The sequence below is a fragment of the Vulpes lagopus genome, chromosome 7 (assembly GCF_018345385.1).
Source record: "Vulpes lagopus strain Blue_001 chromosome 7, ASM1834538v1, whole genome shotgun sequence".
In the NCBI taxonomy this organism is placed as follows: Eukaryota; Metazoa; Chordata; class Mammalia; order Carnivora; family Canidae; genus Vulpes; species Vulpes lagopus.
The window spans coordinates 105484896-105504696 of record NC_054830.1 but is presented as its reverse complement, the minus strand read 5'-3'; the positions used below and the strand labels follow the sequence as shown (position 1 = coordinate 105504696).

At 36.0% G+C, this 19801-nt stretch overlaps 1 protein-coding gene across 2 annotated transcripts in view; it reads right to left on the bottom strand.

Annotated features, from left to right (window-relative positions):
• The window catches only part of KIAA2026 (KIAA2026 ortholog), a 116363-nt gene that overhangs the window by 44650 nt on the left and 51912 nt on the right, over nucleotides 1–19801 (bottom strand). For both annotated transcript variants that reach the window (XM_041761568.1, XM_041761569.1), the window contains one exon: nucleotides 8239–9644. In XM_041761568.1, the coding sequence (XP_041617502.1) occupies nucleotides 8239–9644 (1406 nt within the window). The remainder of the gene's footprint in view (nucleotides 1–8238; nucleotides 9645–19801) is intronic.

The following is a 19801-nucleotide window of genomic DNA, read 5'->3' as shown; positions in this document are numbered from 1 at the left end:
GAAGTATATCTATTCTGGTGTATTTAACATGACAAAAGAGATACTATATGCATATAATCTCTATTTTTTGAAAGGAACATCTTAAATTATGTTTTGTTTCCACTTGCATTTAGCAAAATCAATAACAAACTGGCTGTTAATTATTCTACAAACATGAGATACAGGGCACTGGACAACTGATGGGGAAAACAAAGAATTATAAAATGGAAACCCTGTACTGCAGGAGATGAAAATCTATGTAGGGGAATAAAAAATTAACCGGAAACACTTAAAAGTTAATTTTAGTCCACAATCATTTGTAAACTAAAACCAGTTTAAAAGTTACTATTTTTTGCAGAAGGGAAAATGAGTACACAAAGTAACTCTGCTCAACACAACCCCTTTGCTCCTTTCTAAGTATTCTATATAGATTATGATCTGTCATGCAAACAGTCCATTTGATTGCAACATTTTATTCAACTTGTAGGCACAATTCCATTTACAATATAATTGTATTTTCTTCTGTATTCCCTTTTTAACCATATCACAGAACTATAATTTGATAATTTCTAACTTTTGACTCAATCAAATGCATGTATACTATGTCCGAACTACTACAAATTTTGAGTTACTGAGGTTCACATGGATTTTACTGTCTTATTCTAATAAGTATCAACTGCTGCCAAACGACATTTACTTTTAATTAAAATGACCTGTCATATTCAAAACCCTTATCACTATTATTTGTTTCTGTGCTTACACAGAACCTATACTAAAATTAAGCTTCTACAAAATTAGGTTAGGGAGTGGTCGGTTTAACCAATATTTAGGGAGAAGTGATTAAATTCCTGGTATCTCTATAATATAGCTAGAGTAATTTCTAAACTGGGTGCAATAGATACATCTGAAGGTATCTCATGACTCCAGAGAGAAGAATGCCTTTCCTCTATAAACTACCATATTTTAAAGTTCATAGGAAAAGATTTAATCACCTCACTGAGTCTGGGAAAGTTATAGAAACAATTTGAAGGAGATGAAATCCTTCCTTATCCTCCCCTCCCCCTCCTCACAGCACTGTTCTAATTAGCTTTTTAAAAATCATTTGATTTTGTTTTTACTCATAAGCACAAGAGGTCACCCTTGATATTCCCAATAAATTCCATATTGTAGCCTCATAGGCACTAATATCAGGTACATTTTCAGTTAATTCTAGAAGTACTCTTATTTTAATGGATTAAGCACCTCAAATGGTTACTGGGTATTTCCTTTCACCATATCATTAGTATATTTATTTATTTTTTATTTTTATTTTTATTTTTTTCATTAGTATATTTAAATGTGATTAAGTAAACAGAAGTAGTATTCTGGTTTAAGCTTGAGTTTTGGAACTAAACTACCTGAGTTTGAATATCAGTTCTAATCAACTATTAGCTGCAAGTTACTTTATTTCCTTGTGTAGTTTTTTTTTTTCCTTGTGTAGTTTCTTGTGTGTTTCTTTTTTTTTTTTTTTCTTGTGTGTTTCTTATCTAGAAAACAGAGATAATGATATCACCTACTTTCTTTATGAGAATTAAAGGAATTAAGACATGTAAAGAACTTAGACTACTGTTAATCACATGGTTAAGTGATTGTTATCTCCCTTAGGTAAGCCATGATGATAAAGGTCTAAACCAAATATTATCTTTAACCTTCTTCAAATTCTTTTACTAACTTACTCCTGCTCTTAGCCCTTCTTGCTCATATGTCCTCTGTGCTACCACTCTACTTTGTATGTATATTAGTGTAACATTTATCATGCAGTATTATAATGATTTGTGTTTCTCGTTCTTACTAGGCCGAATTATTAACAGAAATCACATTATTCATTTTGTATTTACAGCATTTTTCATTAAAGAAGTTATGAGAAATGATCCTTAAATAGAATAACCCTATTTTTCTATTTCAACAGAAATTTCACCAATCTGGAGATAGGAAAAGGAAAGGAGGTAATTGTCTATAATTCTTAGGGCCCATCTGAGTCCATTATTTTTTTAATAAAGAAAACACTGACAATAAATAGTTTACACAATTTACCAAAGAGTTTTATAACATGATCTAAGAGTGGTAGTAAGAACACTAACATTTATTGAGAGCCTATTATATATCAGACATTTAGCAAGATAATTTATGTAAACTATCTCAGTTAATTCTCAAAACAATCTTCTAAGGTATGCAATACCTCACTTTAATGTGGGATAACAAAATTTAATGTGGGAAGATAAAAAATATTCCTTAAGTTACCCAAGTGTTACACTGTAAGTAAGCACCATAGCCAGGGATTCTAACTCCAAAGTCCAAGTTCTTTCCATTATGTAATTTACCTCTTGAAAATCATGGTTACCATTTATTGATTCCTATCACATGCCATGCACTATGTTAGTAGTATGCATTTGCTATTCCAATTAATCTCTGTTAATGATTGTAGCAAGGTAGGTATTACCTCATTTTTCATAGATAAAGAAACAGACTACCAATAAGGTAAATAAACTGATAAAGGACTTGTAGCTAATAAGCACTGGAACATATATTTGCACTAGATCTGTCTCACTTCAAAGCTGTGCTCTTTTTATGATAAAATACTGCATTCCTTCAAATGTTCTGCAGGAATGTAATCTGCTTCTGATTGATTTTCAGCATCTCTTTTGGTGAGAAGATTTGCATATACTATTAATATCTTCATTCTATACCCTCATAAGAATTTGAATTCAAATTTTCTGTATTCTTCAGTAAAAATCTGCTCTTCCTTTTTATTATACTACTTTTAAAATGGAGCATGGGAAACTACAAAACCACATAGCCTTATTTGGTAATCTGTTTTTATTCCATGGCAAGATATATACAGGCAAGTTACATACTGCCCCCCAGTGGGCTTCCATTCCTCTACCAAGAGCTTGATCATATTACCCACCTCCACCCCCCACCTCCACTGCCCTAAGTCACCTGGTCCCATAAAACAGATTACAATTCTCAGATCTAGGATTGTACTAAAGTCAGAAGTCACTTTAAAGCATTTACAGAATTTCAACACAATTCTTGGGCCTAACACATAGACATGGGTAATATAGTTTTAAGAAGCTTCCTTAGGCTGCACTTGAACACTAATTACTAGGCCATATTAAGTTTTCCTTATCTATTTTCCAGGCACAAGTTGACATATGGCCTAGTAATTAGTGTTCAATGCAGCGTAAGGAAGCTTTTTAAAACCATAACCGCTATAGTAAGGAAGCCTGACTTGACAGAAAAACAATATAACTAAAAATATATTTTACATTTTAACTTAGACTCAGAATTCCAGTCTTTCAGAATGTGGGGATACACCTCTTAACTAGAAAAATGAAGATGTGCCTCAGTTTTTTAATTCTATAAAATCTATATATTGGAGAATAACAATAGCATTTAGTGGAGTTTTTATGAAAATTAAATGAGACAATATGTATAAAAGGCTTAGACTATTGCCTGGTATACAGTTAGCATTACAAATATTAGCTTTTGAAGAGGAAAAGAGCACAAAGCATTAAAGTAAAAGGACAAGGTGTTCTATCAGTTCTTTCATTCTCTTGTATCTTGGCACCTTAAGTTGGTCCTCTAAAAATTTTCCTATGTGTATCGAAAGCCACATAGAACCTGTAGTTAGGTTCTATAATGTTTATCAACAAAATACTGTGAAATTTCTTATAATAATGGGCCTGGATGTGATCAAATATTGCAGATTACATTGCTGTCTCAGTTATTCCCTATAAAGAAGCTTACTGCTTTTTGTACATTAAGTCTTATTTTAAGCTCATTTCCTTGCACTGGGCACCTGGTGCAATTATTTAAAATAGCACTGCCTGCCCAAAAAGAGATCACCCCAAATTGGCATATTCTTCTCATCATTCAAACTGCTTCTAAAACCTCAACTTTGCAACTTTTTCCTTAAGCTTTTCTGTGTTTTTTTTTTCTTCAGTGATACCAGCTTAATTATACCTCCACACTTATGCTCGTATTAGTAACCAATTTTCATTTATCCCATCCCCATTATTTTTCAGTCCTTTATCCTCCGTGAAACCTTCTGAGACTACGATAGCACACTGATTTACCCTCTGCTTGATCTTTTATTATATACTTAACAATTATTAAAACAAATTACTTACCATTTCTGAACCTTAGTTTACACACTTATGAAAGAATAACACCAATTGTCTTACTTATTTTAAGCAGTCTAGAGAAGATACCACAAAATGATTTCATTAAAAATAATGACCATGTGAGGAGGGGGAAAAGACCCTCCAAACCAAATTGGTTTAAACGAATAACTTAAAACACAGTAAGCTTTTTCTAACAATTGATGTATATTTAATCATTTTGCCTATTTTTTCAGATTTTATAAAAAGCTTTCTAACTTTTAAAATCTACTTGATTTCAGCCAACTCTACCTGCTCTACACAATCTATAACAAAACATCAAAAACAACCAAAAGGTTGGTAAATAACTACAAAACACACATGACAGAATCCCATGCAGTCATTTAAAATGCTACAGAAATCTGTTTATCACACAAAGATATTTACAGTATATTGTTATGCACAAAATAGACCGTAAAATGGTATGTATTAATCCAATCCTATTCAAAAATAAAAATGCTTGAAAAGATACAAAAGACATATTAAGGGGTTAAGCTCAGTTGTATCTGAGTTAACCATATTATGTGTATTCATGTATTTATTCAACAGATTCTTAATGTGTTGTGCTAACCTTCTGTCCTCAAGAATGTTATAAAATAAGAGAGACAATGATCAAAATAATCTAGAAATAAATGCAACCATTATAAATAAATTTTACAAATTTTATAAAGTAGAAGTATATGGTGCTATAAGCATGTACAACAGAAACTATTCCAATGTTTTTCTCTTCTATAATGTTTCTAAGAGTAAGAAACAGACTTAAACACTTGCCATCAGGGAAATACAAATCAAAACCACAATGAGATACCACCTCACACCGGTCAGAATGGTGAAAATTACAAGACAGGAGGATGTGGAGAAAGGGGAACCCCCTTGCACTGTTGGTGGGAATGTGAACTGGTACAGCCACTCTGGAAAACTGTGTGGAGGTTCCTCAGAGTTAAAAATAGAACTACCCTACCATCCAGCAATTGCACTGCTGGGGATTTACCCCAAAGATACAGATGCAGTGAAATGGCAGCACACCTGCACCCCCCCAATGTTTATAGTAGCAATGTCCACAATAGCCAAACTGTGGAAGGAGCCTCAGTGTCCATCGAAAGATGAATGGATAAAGAAGATGTGGTCTATATATACAATGGAATATTGCCATTAGAAATGACAAATACCCACCATTTGCTTCATTGGTCTCATTCATTTGGGGAATATAAAGAATAGTGAGAGGGATTATAGGGGAAAGGAGAGAAATGAGTGGGAAATATCAGTGAGGGTGACAGAACATGAGAGACTCCTAACTCCTAACTCTGGGAAACGAACAAGGGGTAGTGGAAGGGGAGGTGGGCGGCGAGATGGGGTGACTGGGTGATGGGCACTGAGGGGGGCACTTGGCAGGATGAGCACTGGGTGTTATGCTATATGTTGGCAAATTGAACTCCAATAAAAAAATATACCAAAAAAACCCAGGCTTAAATAACCAAATTAAAATGAACTGAAAAATTAAGAACTAGAAAGAAAACTCTGAAAAATAGATAAAAATGCTTAAAAGTTGCAAAACTGCCTCACAGTGCTCTAAAATTATCAAATCATTCTCAATTGATTTTTCTTTGTACTTTCTATTAAAAATTATCTCCCAGCTACTAAATGCAGAGATTCTACCAAAAATTAAAGCCTGTAGTAATTAATGTAAGATGGATATTAACTACACATAGAATTTAGTTCATCCTAAGTGAAGATTCGTGGATGACATAACTTATCCCATAGCATGTTCTACAAGAATGCTATTACTTGAAAAAAAAAAGTTCTATGTTCAAATAAACTTGAAAAATACCAGGTTAAACAAAACTAAACAGTTCCTTTTCTTCAAGACTTCCCAGTCCTTAAAACACAGGCCCAGAATCACCTATCCACAGTTCTTAAGTTCAAAGAGTTCTCAAAACTGGGACACCTGGGTGGCTCAGCAGTTGAGTGTCTGCCTTTGGCTCAGGGCGTGATCCTGGAGTCCTGGGATCAAGTCCTGCATTGGGCTCCCTGCATGTAGCCTGCTTCTCCCTCTGCCTATGTGTCTGCCTCTCTCTCTCTCTCTCTGTGTGTCTCTCATGAATAAATAAATAAAATCTTTTTTTTTAAATGGTTCTCAAAACTAAAGTTTTAAGAATAATTTATATGGTAGCAAAACCTGAACAAACTGTTCTACGGTTCTTTATCGTCTTTATCTCATTTAATCTATTCACACATTTTTCTGTAGAAATTATGTTTACTTACAGGTGCTACCCAAACTCAACAGGAGATGTAACTTACTAAACATATACATCATAATATCCTTCTATAATCTAATGATTTCTGAATTCCAAAACATACCCGATACAGGAGTTTTGTAAAGTGCATGGACCTGTACTAATGCACAAAGTGAACTTATCAGAGGAGGATTTCCACATTTTCCAAACTTGTCACCATGGAGCCCACTTTTAAAAAGACTGAAAGAGGAAACATTGAATTAGGGTTTGCCCAAAACTGACTGTAAAAAGCCACAATGTCTCACAACTAATAAAGGAGCCCAGGGCAAAGCCTCAGAAAGACAAGTGTAGAAAATGATCTAAAACAAATGTTTTGTTGTTGTCGTAACATTTTATGTAACACTGTTATAACAGAAGAGAGTTTAGTATCTGATAAAGAGAGAGAGAATGGGCATATGCTTACCCAGTACTATTAAGGGAAAAAGGAACTGTATTTGCCAGATTTAAGAATTTTTGTTACTGAAGACTTTCTAAAATTTGCTCTGAAGATAAAATTAGAAAGTATAGAGGCAAGTGTATTATTTTATTTCATACCTGTAAGACTTCTGTACCCACCTAAATAAACATGCTCAGAGAGGGTACATAAATAACTTGCTGAATTTGCTTCCAAGTTTTTTTTCATTCACTCTTCTAAAACTGGACATGAAACTCCCACAAATTTTCTCTCTGATCTACAAATATTCTGAACTTCCATTTAAAAAATGTGGTAACACTTTAATTGCTTACAATATAAATTCCTTTTAATCCAATGCCAAGCAGTTAATATTGGTATAGTCTGTATAGGAACTACATCAATATCTACCCCTGTAAGTCATAATCACCTTAGGTCATGAATAAACACTTAATAAAAGGTTTCAGATGACAATGGTAATAAATAATACAATATTGCATACTTATGTATGAACTAGACAAATAATTATAATTTAAAACAATTATTTAATATTTTAGAGGCTAACAATTCAAAGAGAACTTGCCAAATCAAACTAATTTATATAACTTAATGGGTTTTTATAAAAGTTAAAAGGCTTATTTCTCAAAGTTACTTTAAGCAACTGTAGTTTTTCATCACCTGGGTCAATGTAGACCACTTTGCAATTTTCAGTTTAACAAATTAAGCCTGTTAATAGTACTTTTATGCTTCCTTATCAATGATACATTACATATTATAAAATATATTTGATTGTATTTATTTAAATAACTAAGATATAACAGTGACTACATCAGCTAAACAAAATTCACTCCCTCATTTGCCAACTTATTATTGAATTATCTTTGTTACTGAGCAAAGACATAAAAACTGAAATCCAGAAATAATGATGATAAACCGAAACTCGTTTTAGTGAACAAGTTTTTCCCAACCAGACAACTTTTATAACTTTTTAATACATGGAGTTAATCATCTGTTTTTATCTCACATATCTTCTCGACAAACAAGACATAAACTGATTAAAAGGCAAGCAATAGGAAAAGCAAAAACATCTGAGTAAAGAAAAGACAGAACAACCAAGCATTGAAGTATTGGTTCCTATCATTTATGAGAAGTGGTTTTATTTTTTCTTAGTATTTTTTCTTAGTATACAAAACCTCTTCTGCTCTGGGTTTTAATCATGTGGCAAAATATAAAACTTCACCCCTTAAATACACACACACACACACACACACACGCACACTTTTCATTCTATTAGAGTCTTCCATGATGCCTAATTGAAAGAATAACATGAAGTATGCTTAAATGTAATCCTCACCCATTTGTGTTAGCTTACCGGATTTGTGCTTCTTGTGTTTTGCTTTCTTTTTGATGATCAGTAACTTATTCTGGATCTCAGGTTTGTAAGATTTGAATGCCAGAGAATGAAGACTTTCACGCTTTCTCTGTAAGTTTTCATTTAAAACATCTTTCAATTTCTTTTTTTTCTTTTTCTTTTTTTTTGCCCTCATTTTAGTTAACTTGATTTTCTTGTGACTCTGCTCTAACAGAATGTCCCTTACAACTTTGTGGCAGTTAATTTCTGGATGATCACTGTGACTTCCATTTACATGTATTTGGCAAGATTTTAGAGCATTTTCTTTTAATGGACTGGGTTCAGGCTTTACTCTGGAAGCTTCACCATATTTTTCTTGATTTTCTATAAACCTTATTTCACCTGGACTAAGAGGCTCTCCAAAGCCAGTAACTTCCCCTGGACTCCCTGGTTCCTCTAAATTTTCTTTATAACAATCAGTTTTTTTAATTTCACAGGGCCTGTGAATTCTAATTTCACAGCTAGATTTCACATCCATTTCATCAGAGATGTCATGATTATCCAAGTTCATTTTAGTAGAACCCCAAGTTGCATCAAAATTAAGTTCTTGCTCTTTCTTGAAGCCAGAGGACAGGCCTCTACTACACCTATGTTCACCATTGCTTGTACTGACATAGTCACACTTTAATTTCTCCAGTTTAATCCGAGGTACTCTTTGTATTTTAATGGGTGGAACTGGAAATTCTGGGGCCTGAAAAGGTCTCTGTTTATAAATCCGTACATCTGCACCACAAAACTGTGGAAAATGCACATAAGCATTTTCCAAATAATCATAACCAAGGATAACTTCCCTGCATTCATGAATAGGCTGTCCAAGTACAGCATCTTGAACTTCTTTTTGTGTTTCATAAACAAAGTCACAGAGACCCTTAAGTAACCACACTTTTTGGTAAAAAGGCAGTTCATGAAAAGGTTTTTCTTCCAATGGATTAACTTCTCCAAGAACTTTAAAAAACTGAGGACATAACCCAAGCTTTTCAGCACAGTTATCGGGATTTTCAGTCTGCCCTACAGCAGTGTACCACTGCTGTACTTTCTGCCTTAGTGCTGCTTCCCAGGTCCTATAAGGCAAAGTAGGTCTTCGATGTAAGGTAGGTCTGCGATGAGGAGGACTTAACAGAGAAGTCATTATTTTAGAAAGAAAAGCATTACACTGAGGCATTAGAAGACAACGTTCCAGTTCGTAAAAGACTATTTCTGGCAAATTTAGAATTTGCTGGGCTAAACAAAGAAAATGCCCAATAGCTGGAATTTCCCACAAGGTCTCCATACAAGTTGGAGCTGCTTGAGCTAGTAGTTTTCTTTCCCATTCTTCCATTTCCTTTTGACTAGCTTCTTCTGCTTCTTTTCTTTCCTGCTCCCGAAGCCTAAAGAAAATTTGACAAATTATACTCTTATTAAAATAGAAAATACTAAAAATACTAAGTTTTTAGTGTCACATTAATCTTCAGTTAACAAGGCAACTAGCTGTTCCAGTTTTTAGCATCAGAACAGTGTCCCATTAAGATGTACACTCTTTGTCTTCAGATGACGAAATATACATATAATTTGATCCTGGATTTTATCATTGACATAACTGCCACCCAAAGTAAAATTCTTCACCTTATGATATGTATAAACTTCCAAATAAATGAAAAAAAATTTTAAGCATATTTATTAAACAAAAGCATAGATTACTTTCTAAAAGTAATATGTTGTCATTTAAGAGCTAAAAAGGTATTTACATCCTTTGACTCCATAATTCCACTCTTAGAAAATTATACTAAGATTGTATTTGTCAGGGCTAACTGGTCAGTGTTAGCTTTAAACCATATGACAAAAGCAAAATTATAAAGAAGTTGTACTATTAGAAATAGAACTACCCCATGACCCAGTAATTGCACTACTAGGTATTTATCCAAAGGACACAAAAATAGTGATTCGAGGGGGCACATGCATCCCAATGTTTATAGCAGCACTGTACACAATAGCCAAAGTATGGAAAGAGCCCAGATGTCCACTGACAGATGAATGGATAAAGAAGATGTGAGACAGATAGACAATGAAATAGTACTCAGCCATCAAAGAGAATGAAATCTTGCCATTTGCAATGACAGGGATGGAAGTAGAGTGTATTATATGCTATATGAAATAAGTCAGAGAAAGACAAATACATATGGTTTCACTCGTGTGGAATTTAAGAAACAAAACAGATGAACATAGAGGAAGGGAAGGGACTTATTTTATCAAATAAAATAAGATAAAAACAGAGAGGGAGGCAAATCGTAAGAGACTCAACTATAGGGAACAAACAGGGTTAGGGTTGGTTGTAGGGGGTGGGTGGGTGAGGGGATGGGGTAATTGGATGATGGGCATTAAGGAGGGCACTTGATGTAATGAGCACTGGTGCAACTGATGAATCACTAAATTCTACCCCCGAAACTAATACACCATATGTTAACTAAACTGAATTTAAATTTTAAAACTTTTTAAATAAAGAAAGAAAGGAAGAAAGAAGTTATATTACACAACTGGGAAATAAGCTGGCTATTATTATGTAGCCATATGATCTAAGGGACGTACATACCCAAGAGAAATGAAAAGACCTATCCCACAAAAACCTGTATATGAATGTTCATAGCATGATTACTCACAATAGCCAAAGAATAGAAACACCCCAAATGTCCATCAATTGCGCAATGAATAAATAAAATGTGGCATATCTGTACAATAGAATATTTGGCAATTAAAAAGAAAAATAAAGTGCTGATATATGTTACAACATAGATGAACCTTGATACTATGATACTAAGTGAAAGAAGCCATCCACAAAAGACTACATTTGTATAATTAAATTTACACGAAATGTCCAGAAATCTATGGAGATAGAATGTAGGTTCATAGTTTCTTAAGATTGGAGAGCTTGAGGGAAATGGAAAATGGGTATTTTGGTTTTGTTTTGAGAATGACTTGTTAGTAGTCTTTCTTTTTCCAGTGATGAATGTTCTAACATTGACTGTGGCCATGGGTGAACAAGTCTGTGCATACAATAAAAGCAACTGAATTTTATACTTTAAAATAGGTGATTGTATGGTGCATCAATTATATTTCAATGAAGTTGCCAAAAAAAGAAAACATAAAGTTTGGGAAGGAGAAATAACAGCAACAAAGGAGGGAAAATATAATAATTTATTTTACTTGTGATTTTTCAAGAGGACTGTTCCTCTAGAAAAGGTGTGTAAAAGTACTGAGGTATTTCTATTCCCTGAGCTCTAGAGGAAAACCGAGGCATGGTATCTGACACTGGCTATTCATCTATACTCTCACAGTGTTATCTGCAAAACAAATACACAGTAAGAATACCACTCTGGCAATATCAGAACATTCTCTTTTACAAAACAGGCCTACTTATATACTTCTAGCTAAAGGATCACACTATAAATACCTTGGCATTACAGATACAACAAATTATCTTATCAAGTAGTCCTGGTTTATTTTAAACAATTAAAAAAAAACTTTCATAAGTGATTGGACATTTATGCATACTGATTACATTTAAGCAATCAATGTTAGATAATCTCCATAAAATTCAAATTTTTTTCAAATGTACTTATAGTTTTGAAGACTGTAAACCTTTACAAAATGGAGGTGCTGGTGGGCTGGTAGAATCTGGTTTCCTAAATACAAAGCTGGGACTCTGAAACCCCACACAATCAGTAGAAGGTTGTACCAGAAACGACAGTCCCTTCCTGTCCCCAATTAAGGAGCTATAAGGAAAATTGTCTTCACAATAGATGTGGTAGATGGAAAAAAATAAAATCTCTCCTAAGAAATTGTAACTATAAGCTGATTCTCAATGGATCTATTGTCACTCACATCTCTGGGAGCTCAGAAAAACATCACACTAAGAAAGAAGTTTAATGTGGTCTCAGCCAAATTTGTTGTCTGGTACTCAAACAGAAAAAAAAAAAATCTCTAAGGAAGTGTAACTTACACCTAGATCTTTAAAAATCCCCACTGATATAGTGACAAAAACGTAGGTCACAAAGATTAACAAAATATAAAAAGAAATAAGGTACTATGAGGGGCACGGAAAAAATATGGTCCCTCAAAACCAAAGATATAGGAATTATAGAACATACAAAATACAACGTTTAGTGAAAAGAAAGTGAAAACATGGTTGAAAAAAAGACTACAAAAAACAACTAAGCACTTGTGGAAAGAAACTGAAGAGAACTTCTAAACATGAAAAACATAAAAAAATGAAAAAAGTTAACTCTTCAATAGCCATAATGAAGGCCAACAGACAATGGAAAATAGTTAATATACTTAAAAATAACTATCAATGTAAATTCATATTCAGAGTAAAAATAACTTTCAAAAAGGAAGACAAAATTAAAATATTTCAGACAAACAAAAACTCAGTATTTGTGATGAACAGACCTCATCTATAGGAAATTCTAAAAGATGTTTTTCAGATGGGAAGACAGGCCTCTGCCTAAATATCAGAGACAGGAAAAGAGCAAAAAAGTGGTGATATATAATCTAAATACTCATGGTATAAAATAATGATAAAAATGTTTTGTGGACTTTCTTTTTAAAAAAAAGGTTTTATTTACTTCAGAGACAATGAATAGGAGTGGGCAGAGGGATGGGAGAGGGGCAGAGGGAGGGGAGAGGGAGAAGCAGGATCCCCACTGAGCAGAGAGCCCAAAATGGGGCTCAATCCTAGGACCCCAGGATCACAACCGGAGCTGAAGATTAACTGACTGAGCCACCCAGGTACCCCTGTTTATAGACTTTAAAAAGAAGATAGAATTAAAATACATTATAACAATAGGAAATAAAGTGTGCAAAAAACTATTAAAGTATTCCAGGGTGCCTGGGTGGCTCAGCAGTTGAGTGTCTGCCTTCGGCTCAGGGCATGATCCTGGAGTCCTGGAATTGAGTCCCACATCAGGCTCCTCGCAGGGAGCCTGCTTCTCTCTCTCCCTGTGTCTCTCATGAATAAATAAATAAAATCTTAAAAAAAAAAAAAAAAGTCAAAGTATTCCAAGGTTTCTGCATTAATCAGGAAGAGGGTAAAAATATGGATTGATAGATTGATTTTAGGCTTTGATAGTAAACAACGAATGTGAAAATGTCTAGGGTAACTACTAAAATAATAGACTTTATAATATTCAAATTAGCAGAGATGGAAATATGGAAGAAAAAATAATACAATATTCAAAAGTGGTGGGGTGCAGCCAAAGCAGTATTTTGAGGGAAATTTATAAATGAAGAATATATTTAAGATGGTGGAGCAGGAGGATCCTGAGCTCACCTCATCCTATGGACACCAAGGCAACTACATCTAACTCATGGAACTAACTGAAAATGACATGAAGACTGGCAGAACAGATTTCTATAGGTAGTCACTGAATGGCCACCCATTGAAAAAGGTAGAAGAGGCAGACACATAATCAGGAACCAAAGCCCTGGCAAAACTAACCACAAAATGGGAGGGATATCACAAGGACAGGAGTGAGGGGATTAGTCACTACACCCTGGCCTTGGGGATCCACATGGGTAAGACAAGTCTCCGTAACATCTAGCTAGCTTTGAAAATTAGTGAGGCTTAACTCCAGGAGTTTTAAAAATAAACAGAGCTTAACTACAGGAGAGCAAGAAGGTGAGAGCAAGACCATGTCCCTGCCCCTAAAAGCCAGTATGCTAAATAGCTTGGCCAAGGCACAGCACAGAAGTAGTATTTTGAAAAGTGCCTGGGAAGACTTATTGACTAATCTTAGGACCTTTGCCAGAACGGCAAGGATACGTAGATCTCTCCAGGGAGAAAAGCTCTACCAAGCACCATTTTTCTTACCCTCTCCCAGTGTAGATAGTCAGATGCAGTTAGAGAGGTAGTGCTATCACTCTTCATCAGTCCTTCTAGCAAAATGGGCCTTGCCCTGGCATTATTACCCTGCAGACCCAAGCCACTCAACCTGCCTACACAAGAATGCAACCTTCCGAAACAGCCCCTGCCCTGCCATACCATTAGGCAGTTCCAGCTGGGACTGACACCACTCCAAACTGACTCCCTGGATGGGGGTGAGGGATGTGTGGAGGACGAGATAACCCTATATGCCAGCGTGTCCATAGTGTCCATAGTTTCTGCAGCCAGACCTCTTAGCTGGCTGTACAATGAGCAAGCCCTGATCTTCAATACACCTGTAGCTGTTACAGAGGCTAACTGCAGCCAGCTAGTTTAGGGCCCCACTGCTCCTACCAGTGCGGTCACAGCAATGGCTCAGTCACAACTGGAGGGAATGTGCACCCCACATGGGGGGGACACGATGGAGCACCTAGTTTGGGTGCCTGGGGGGGGATTGTGTTACAGGGTACCCTCAGGACCTCTACAGGAGGCCACTTCTTTTAAAATTTTTTAAAGTTTATTTATTTAGGTAATCTCTACCCCAAACATGGGGCTCAAACTCACAACTCCAAGATGAAAAGCTGCTCGTTCTTCTGACTGAGCCAGCTAGACGCCCCTCAGGAAGCTACTTCTTACAAGGTCATAAAGTGCAGCTGACTTACTTAATTAGTACAAAGACACACAGGGAGTTTGAAAAAAAATAAGGACAGAGTAACATGTCCTAAATGAAAGAACAAGATAAAAATAACAGAAAAACAGCTAAACAGAACAGATATAAGCAAAATGATTAATAGAGTTCAAAGTAATAGTCATAAAGATACTCACTAGCCTTGAGAAAAAGTGGATGAACTCAATGAGAACTTCAACAAGATAGAAAATATAAAGAAAAGCCAGTCAGAGAGGAACAATACAATCAGTGAAATGAAAAATACACTAGAGGGAGTCAAAAGCAAGTCAGAGGATGCAGAACAGATCAGTAATCTGGAAGACGGGGTAACAGAATGCAACCAAACAGAAACAAACTACCAAAAAAACAAAATGAGAGCAGGTTAAGGGACCTCTTTGACATTATAAAATATAGTAACATTCACATTATAAGGGATCCCAGAAGGAGAAGAGGAAAAAGGGGGCAAAAAACTTATTGAAGAAATAATAGCTGAAAACTTCCCTAATCTGGAAAAGAAAACAGACATCCAGGTCCAGGATTCAAAAAAAGCCCAAACAGGATGAACCCAAAGAGGTCCAATCAAAATGCATTATAATTAAAATGGCAAAAATTAAAGATAAAGAGAGACTGCTAAAAGCAACAGAAGAAAAACAGTTACATGTAAGGGAAACCCCTAAGGCTATTTCAGCAGAGACTTTTCAGGTCAGAAGAAAATAGCATGATACATTCAAAGTGCTGAAAGCAAAAAACCTGCAACCAAGAATAACTATCCAACAAGGTTGAAAGAGATAAGAAATCCCCCAAACAAATGCTAAAGGAGTTCATCACTACTAAACCAGTGTTACAAGAAATATTTAAGCAGAATTCTTTAAGTGGAAAGAAAAGACCGTAACTAGAAGAAAGAAAATTATGAAAGGAAAACATTTCAATGGTAAGTGCAACCATATAGTAAAGGTAATAGATTAATCATTTAGAAAGCCAGTATGGAGGCTAAAATACAAAAGTAGAAAAATAAATTATATCTAGAAATTAGTCAAGAGATACACAAAATAAAAAGATGTAAAATATGACATTACATAAAACATGGAGGAATAAAAACTTAGTGCTTTTAGAATGTGTTTGAACTTAAATGACCATCAACTTAAATATAGATTGCTATACACACAAAATGTAATACATGAATCCACTGGTAACCACAAACCAAAAACCTGTAATAGACAAAAAAAAAAAAAAAAAAAAAAAAAAAAAAAGGAATTCAAGCACAATACTAAAGAAAGAGGGAGGGCGGGGCAAGATGGCAGAAGAGTAGGGGTCCTCAACTCACCTGGACCCACTAGCTTACCTAGACAACTTTCAAAACTTCCTGAACACCTACGAATTTGACCTGAGATTTAAAGAGAAAACAGCCAGAACACTACAGAAACGTTTTCACTTCCAGCAAAGTAGGAAGGTGGAAAAAAATAAAAAATCAAGTTGGGGAGGGTCACCTTGAGGACCCAGGTGAAAGCAGAGTGGCGAGAGCCTCCCGGGCAGTAAAGCCCAGCCCTGGAGAGGCAGGAACTTTAAAAATCTGTCCCGGAATTTTCCCTGGATGGAAAAGTCCTTAGGGAAATCGGACAAAATCTTAGGAGGGGCAGTGAAGCCTCCAGATTTCCCGAGTCACTATTAGAGGACGGGAGCAAAAGGGAAAGTGCACCACAAACCGCCTACGGATCTTGGTAAAGGGTTGGTGCTCGCAGCCCTGAAGGCGATTGGTTAGGTGGGCCGGCTCCGGACAGAAGTGGCTGAGTCTCCAGCCTTCGGGAGCCACGCCCCCCTAGCAGACAAAGCTGGTGTTCCTGCATTACCCCTGGAACACATGGGACAGCAAGGACTCTCCTGCAACTGCTGTGTAGATCAGTGCACCTGCGTCACCGCCAGGAGCATCTAGGCCAGTGAGTAATGGGAGACTGCATTAGTTACTAGCAGGGAGCTGACTGACTCTAGAGCTGGAAATCTGGGTGCAGCCATTGTTGTTTTCCTTCCTTGTTTCACGTGTACCTCGGAGAGGCGGGGCTGCCAGGGAACAAAGGCCTCACAGGATAAACAGCTCACACTGAGCCCTGCACCCAGCAGGGAGCCAGGCATCCTTGCCCAGGCACAGACACCTGAAAATCAGCATAGCAGAAGACCAGCTCGAAGAACAGGGTAAGAGCCAAGTTCTTGACAAAGCAGGGCTGGAAAGCTCCAGGGCCAAGGGAATATTAAGGGAATAATATAGTATATAGAACTAGAGGGTCCGTCCCCCTCTTTTTTAAAAAATTTTTTCCTTTTCTCATTACAACTTGCTTTTATATCAGACTAAAAATTTCCAATATTTTCCCTCTTTTCCCACCTTAACTACAATATTTTGCCACCACTTCATTTTTAAGTTTCTTCCTTTTTGACTTTCATATTTCTACAATTACATGTCTTAGATATATTTTTCATTTCTGGATTTCCTTCAACGTACTCAATTCAATTTTGGGAGATATACAAGATATGTTTTTTTGAGTCTTTTGTTTTCTCTGCCTCATTTTCTTCTAAAATGGCAGAGATTAGTAACTTCTAAAACATGATCATCATACACACAGAACCAGCAAGTGGAATACCAAGCTGGTTCATTCTGTGAGATTATATACTCCCTTCATTCCCATTCTGCCCCCCTCTTTTGTCATTTATATTTTGGTGGTCAATGTTGCAGCTTTCTACAAGTATTGCTGGTTTATATAAATTTAGGATTGACCATCTTCTAACATATAAAACTTAATACACTCAGAACCAAGATCACCTTCTAGGACCCCTCAGGTAGACTACATTCTCCCTCCACTACAACTTCTTCAGCACCACCATCTCCCAGTACTGCCTCCCTTTTTTTCCTAATTTCTATTTTTCCACTTTACTTTTTCCCTTCTTCTTTGGGATTCTTGGACTTCTATTTCTTACTATTTGTTTTAAAGTTTATGCTTTTTCACTTTTTGGTCCTTTTGTTTTATTTTGTTCTGATCTGCATTTCATTTTCTAGGCTCTGACCTCGTCAAAATCATCTAGGGGAAAATTTACTTAGGTCATAGATGATATTCTTGACTCAGCCCGCTCATACAGCCACTCTGCACTGAAGAAAATGACTAGAAGGAAAAATTTATCGCAAAAGAAAGAATCAGCGACAGTACTCTCTGCCAGAGATAAAGAATATAGATTACAGTTCAATGGATTACAATTCAATGTCAGAAAGCCAATTCAACAGCACAATTATAAAGCTACTGGTGGCTCTGGAAAAAAAGCATAAAGGATTCTAGAGACTTCATGACTGGAAAATTTAGATCTAATCAGGCTGAAATTAAAAATCAAATAAATGAGATACCATCCAAACTGGAGGTCCTAACGACGAGGGTTAATGAAGTGGAAAAAAGAGTGAGTGACATAGAAGACAAGTTGATGGTAAGGAAGGAAGTTGAGGGAAAGGAGAGAAAATGAGTGGGAAAAATCAGAGAGGGTGACAAAGCATGAGAGACTTCTAACTCTGGGAAATGAACAGGGGGTAGTGGAAGGGGAGTTGAGCAAGATGGGGTGACTGGGTGATGGGCACTGAGGGGGGGAACTTGATGGGATGAGCACTGGGTGTTATACATTATGTTGGCAATTGAACTCCAACAACAACAACAACAAAAAAAAAGGGAAGGAAACTGGAAGAAAAAAGAGAAAAACAATCAAGAGACCATGAGGAAAGGCTAAGGGACATAAATGATAGCCTGAGAAAGAAGATTCTATGTATAATTGGGGTACCAGAAAACACTGAGGGGGAGAGAGGGTCAGAAACTATATTTGAACAAATCATAGTTGAGAACTTCCCTACTTTGGGGAAGGAAACAGGAATTCAGATCCAGGAGTTAGTGAGGTCCTCGCCAGAATCAATGAAAACCATTCAATACCTCGTATTCACCTTTAATAGTGAAACTTGCAAATTCCAAAGATAAAGAGAAAATCCTTAAAGCAGCAAGAGACAAGAAAGGCTTAACTTATATGCTGAGAAATATCAGATTAACAGCAGACCTTACCACACAGACCCAGCAAGCCAGAAAGGGCTGGCATGATCTATTAGGGGTGCTAAATGAGAAGAACATGAAACGAAAAATACTTTATGCAGCAAGGCTCTCATTCAGAACAGAAGGAGAGACAAAGAGCTTCCAAGATAAGCAGAAATAGAAAGAAAAAGTGACCATTAAACTAGCTCTGCAAGAAAGAGTAAAGGGGACCCTATAAAAGAAAGAGGAAGCCCCCAAAAAATAATCCACAAAAAACAGGGACTGAATAGGTAATAGGATGACACTAAATTTCAATAGTTACTCTGAACGTTAATGGGCTAAATGATCCCACCAAAAGATGTAGGGTGTCAGACTGGATAAGAAAGCAAGATCCATCTATATGCTCTCTACAAGAGACTCAGTTTAGACCTAAGAAACTCCAGCCTGAAAATGAAGGGGTGGAAAACCATTTACCATCCAAATGGTCCTCAAAAGAAAGCTGATAGCCATCCTATCAGATAAGTTTATCCCAAAGACTGTAGTATGAGATGAAGAGGGACACTATATCATACTTAAAGGGTTTTCCAACAAAAAGACCTAACAATCATGAATATTTATGCCTCTAATGTGGGAGTTGCCAAATATATGAATTAATTAATATCCAAAGTAAAGACATACGTAGATAATAATGTGCTACTAGTAGAAGACTTCAACATGGCACTTTCTGCAAAAGACATACCTTCTAAGCACATCATCATCAAAGAAACAAAGGCCTTAAATGACACACTGGACCAAATGGATTTCAAGATATATACAGAGCTTTCCAACCAAACGCAACTGAATACATATTCTTCTCAAGAGCATGGAACTTTCTCCAGAATAGAACACATTCTGGGTCACAAATCAGGTCTCAACCAACAC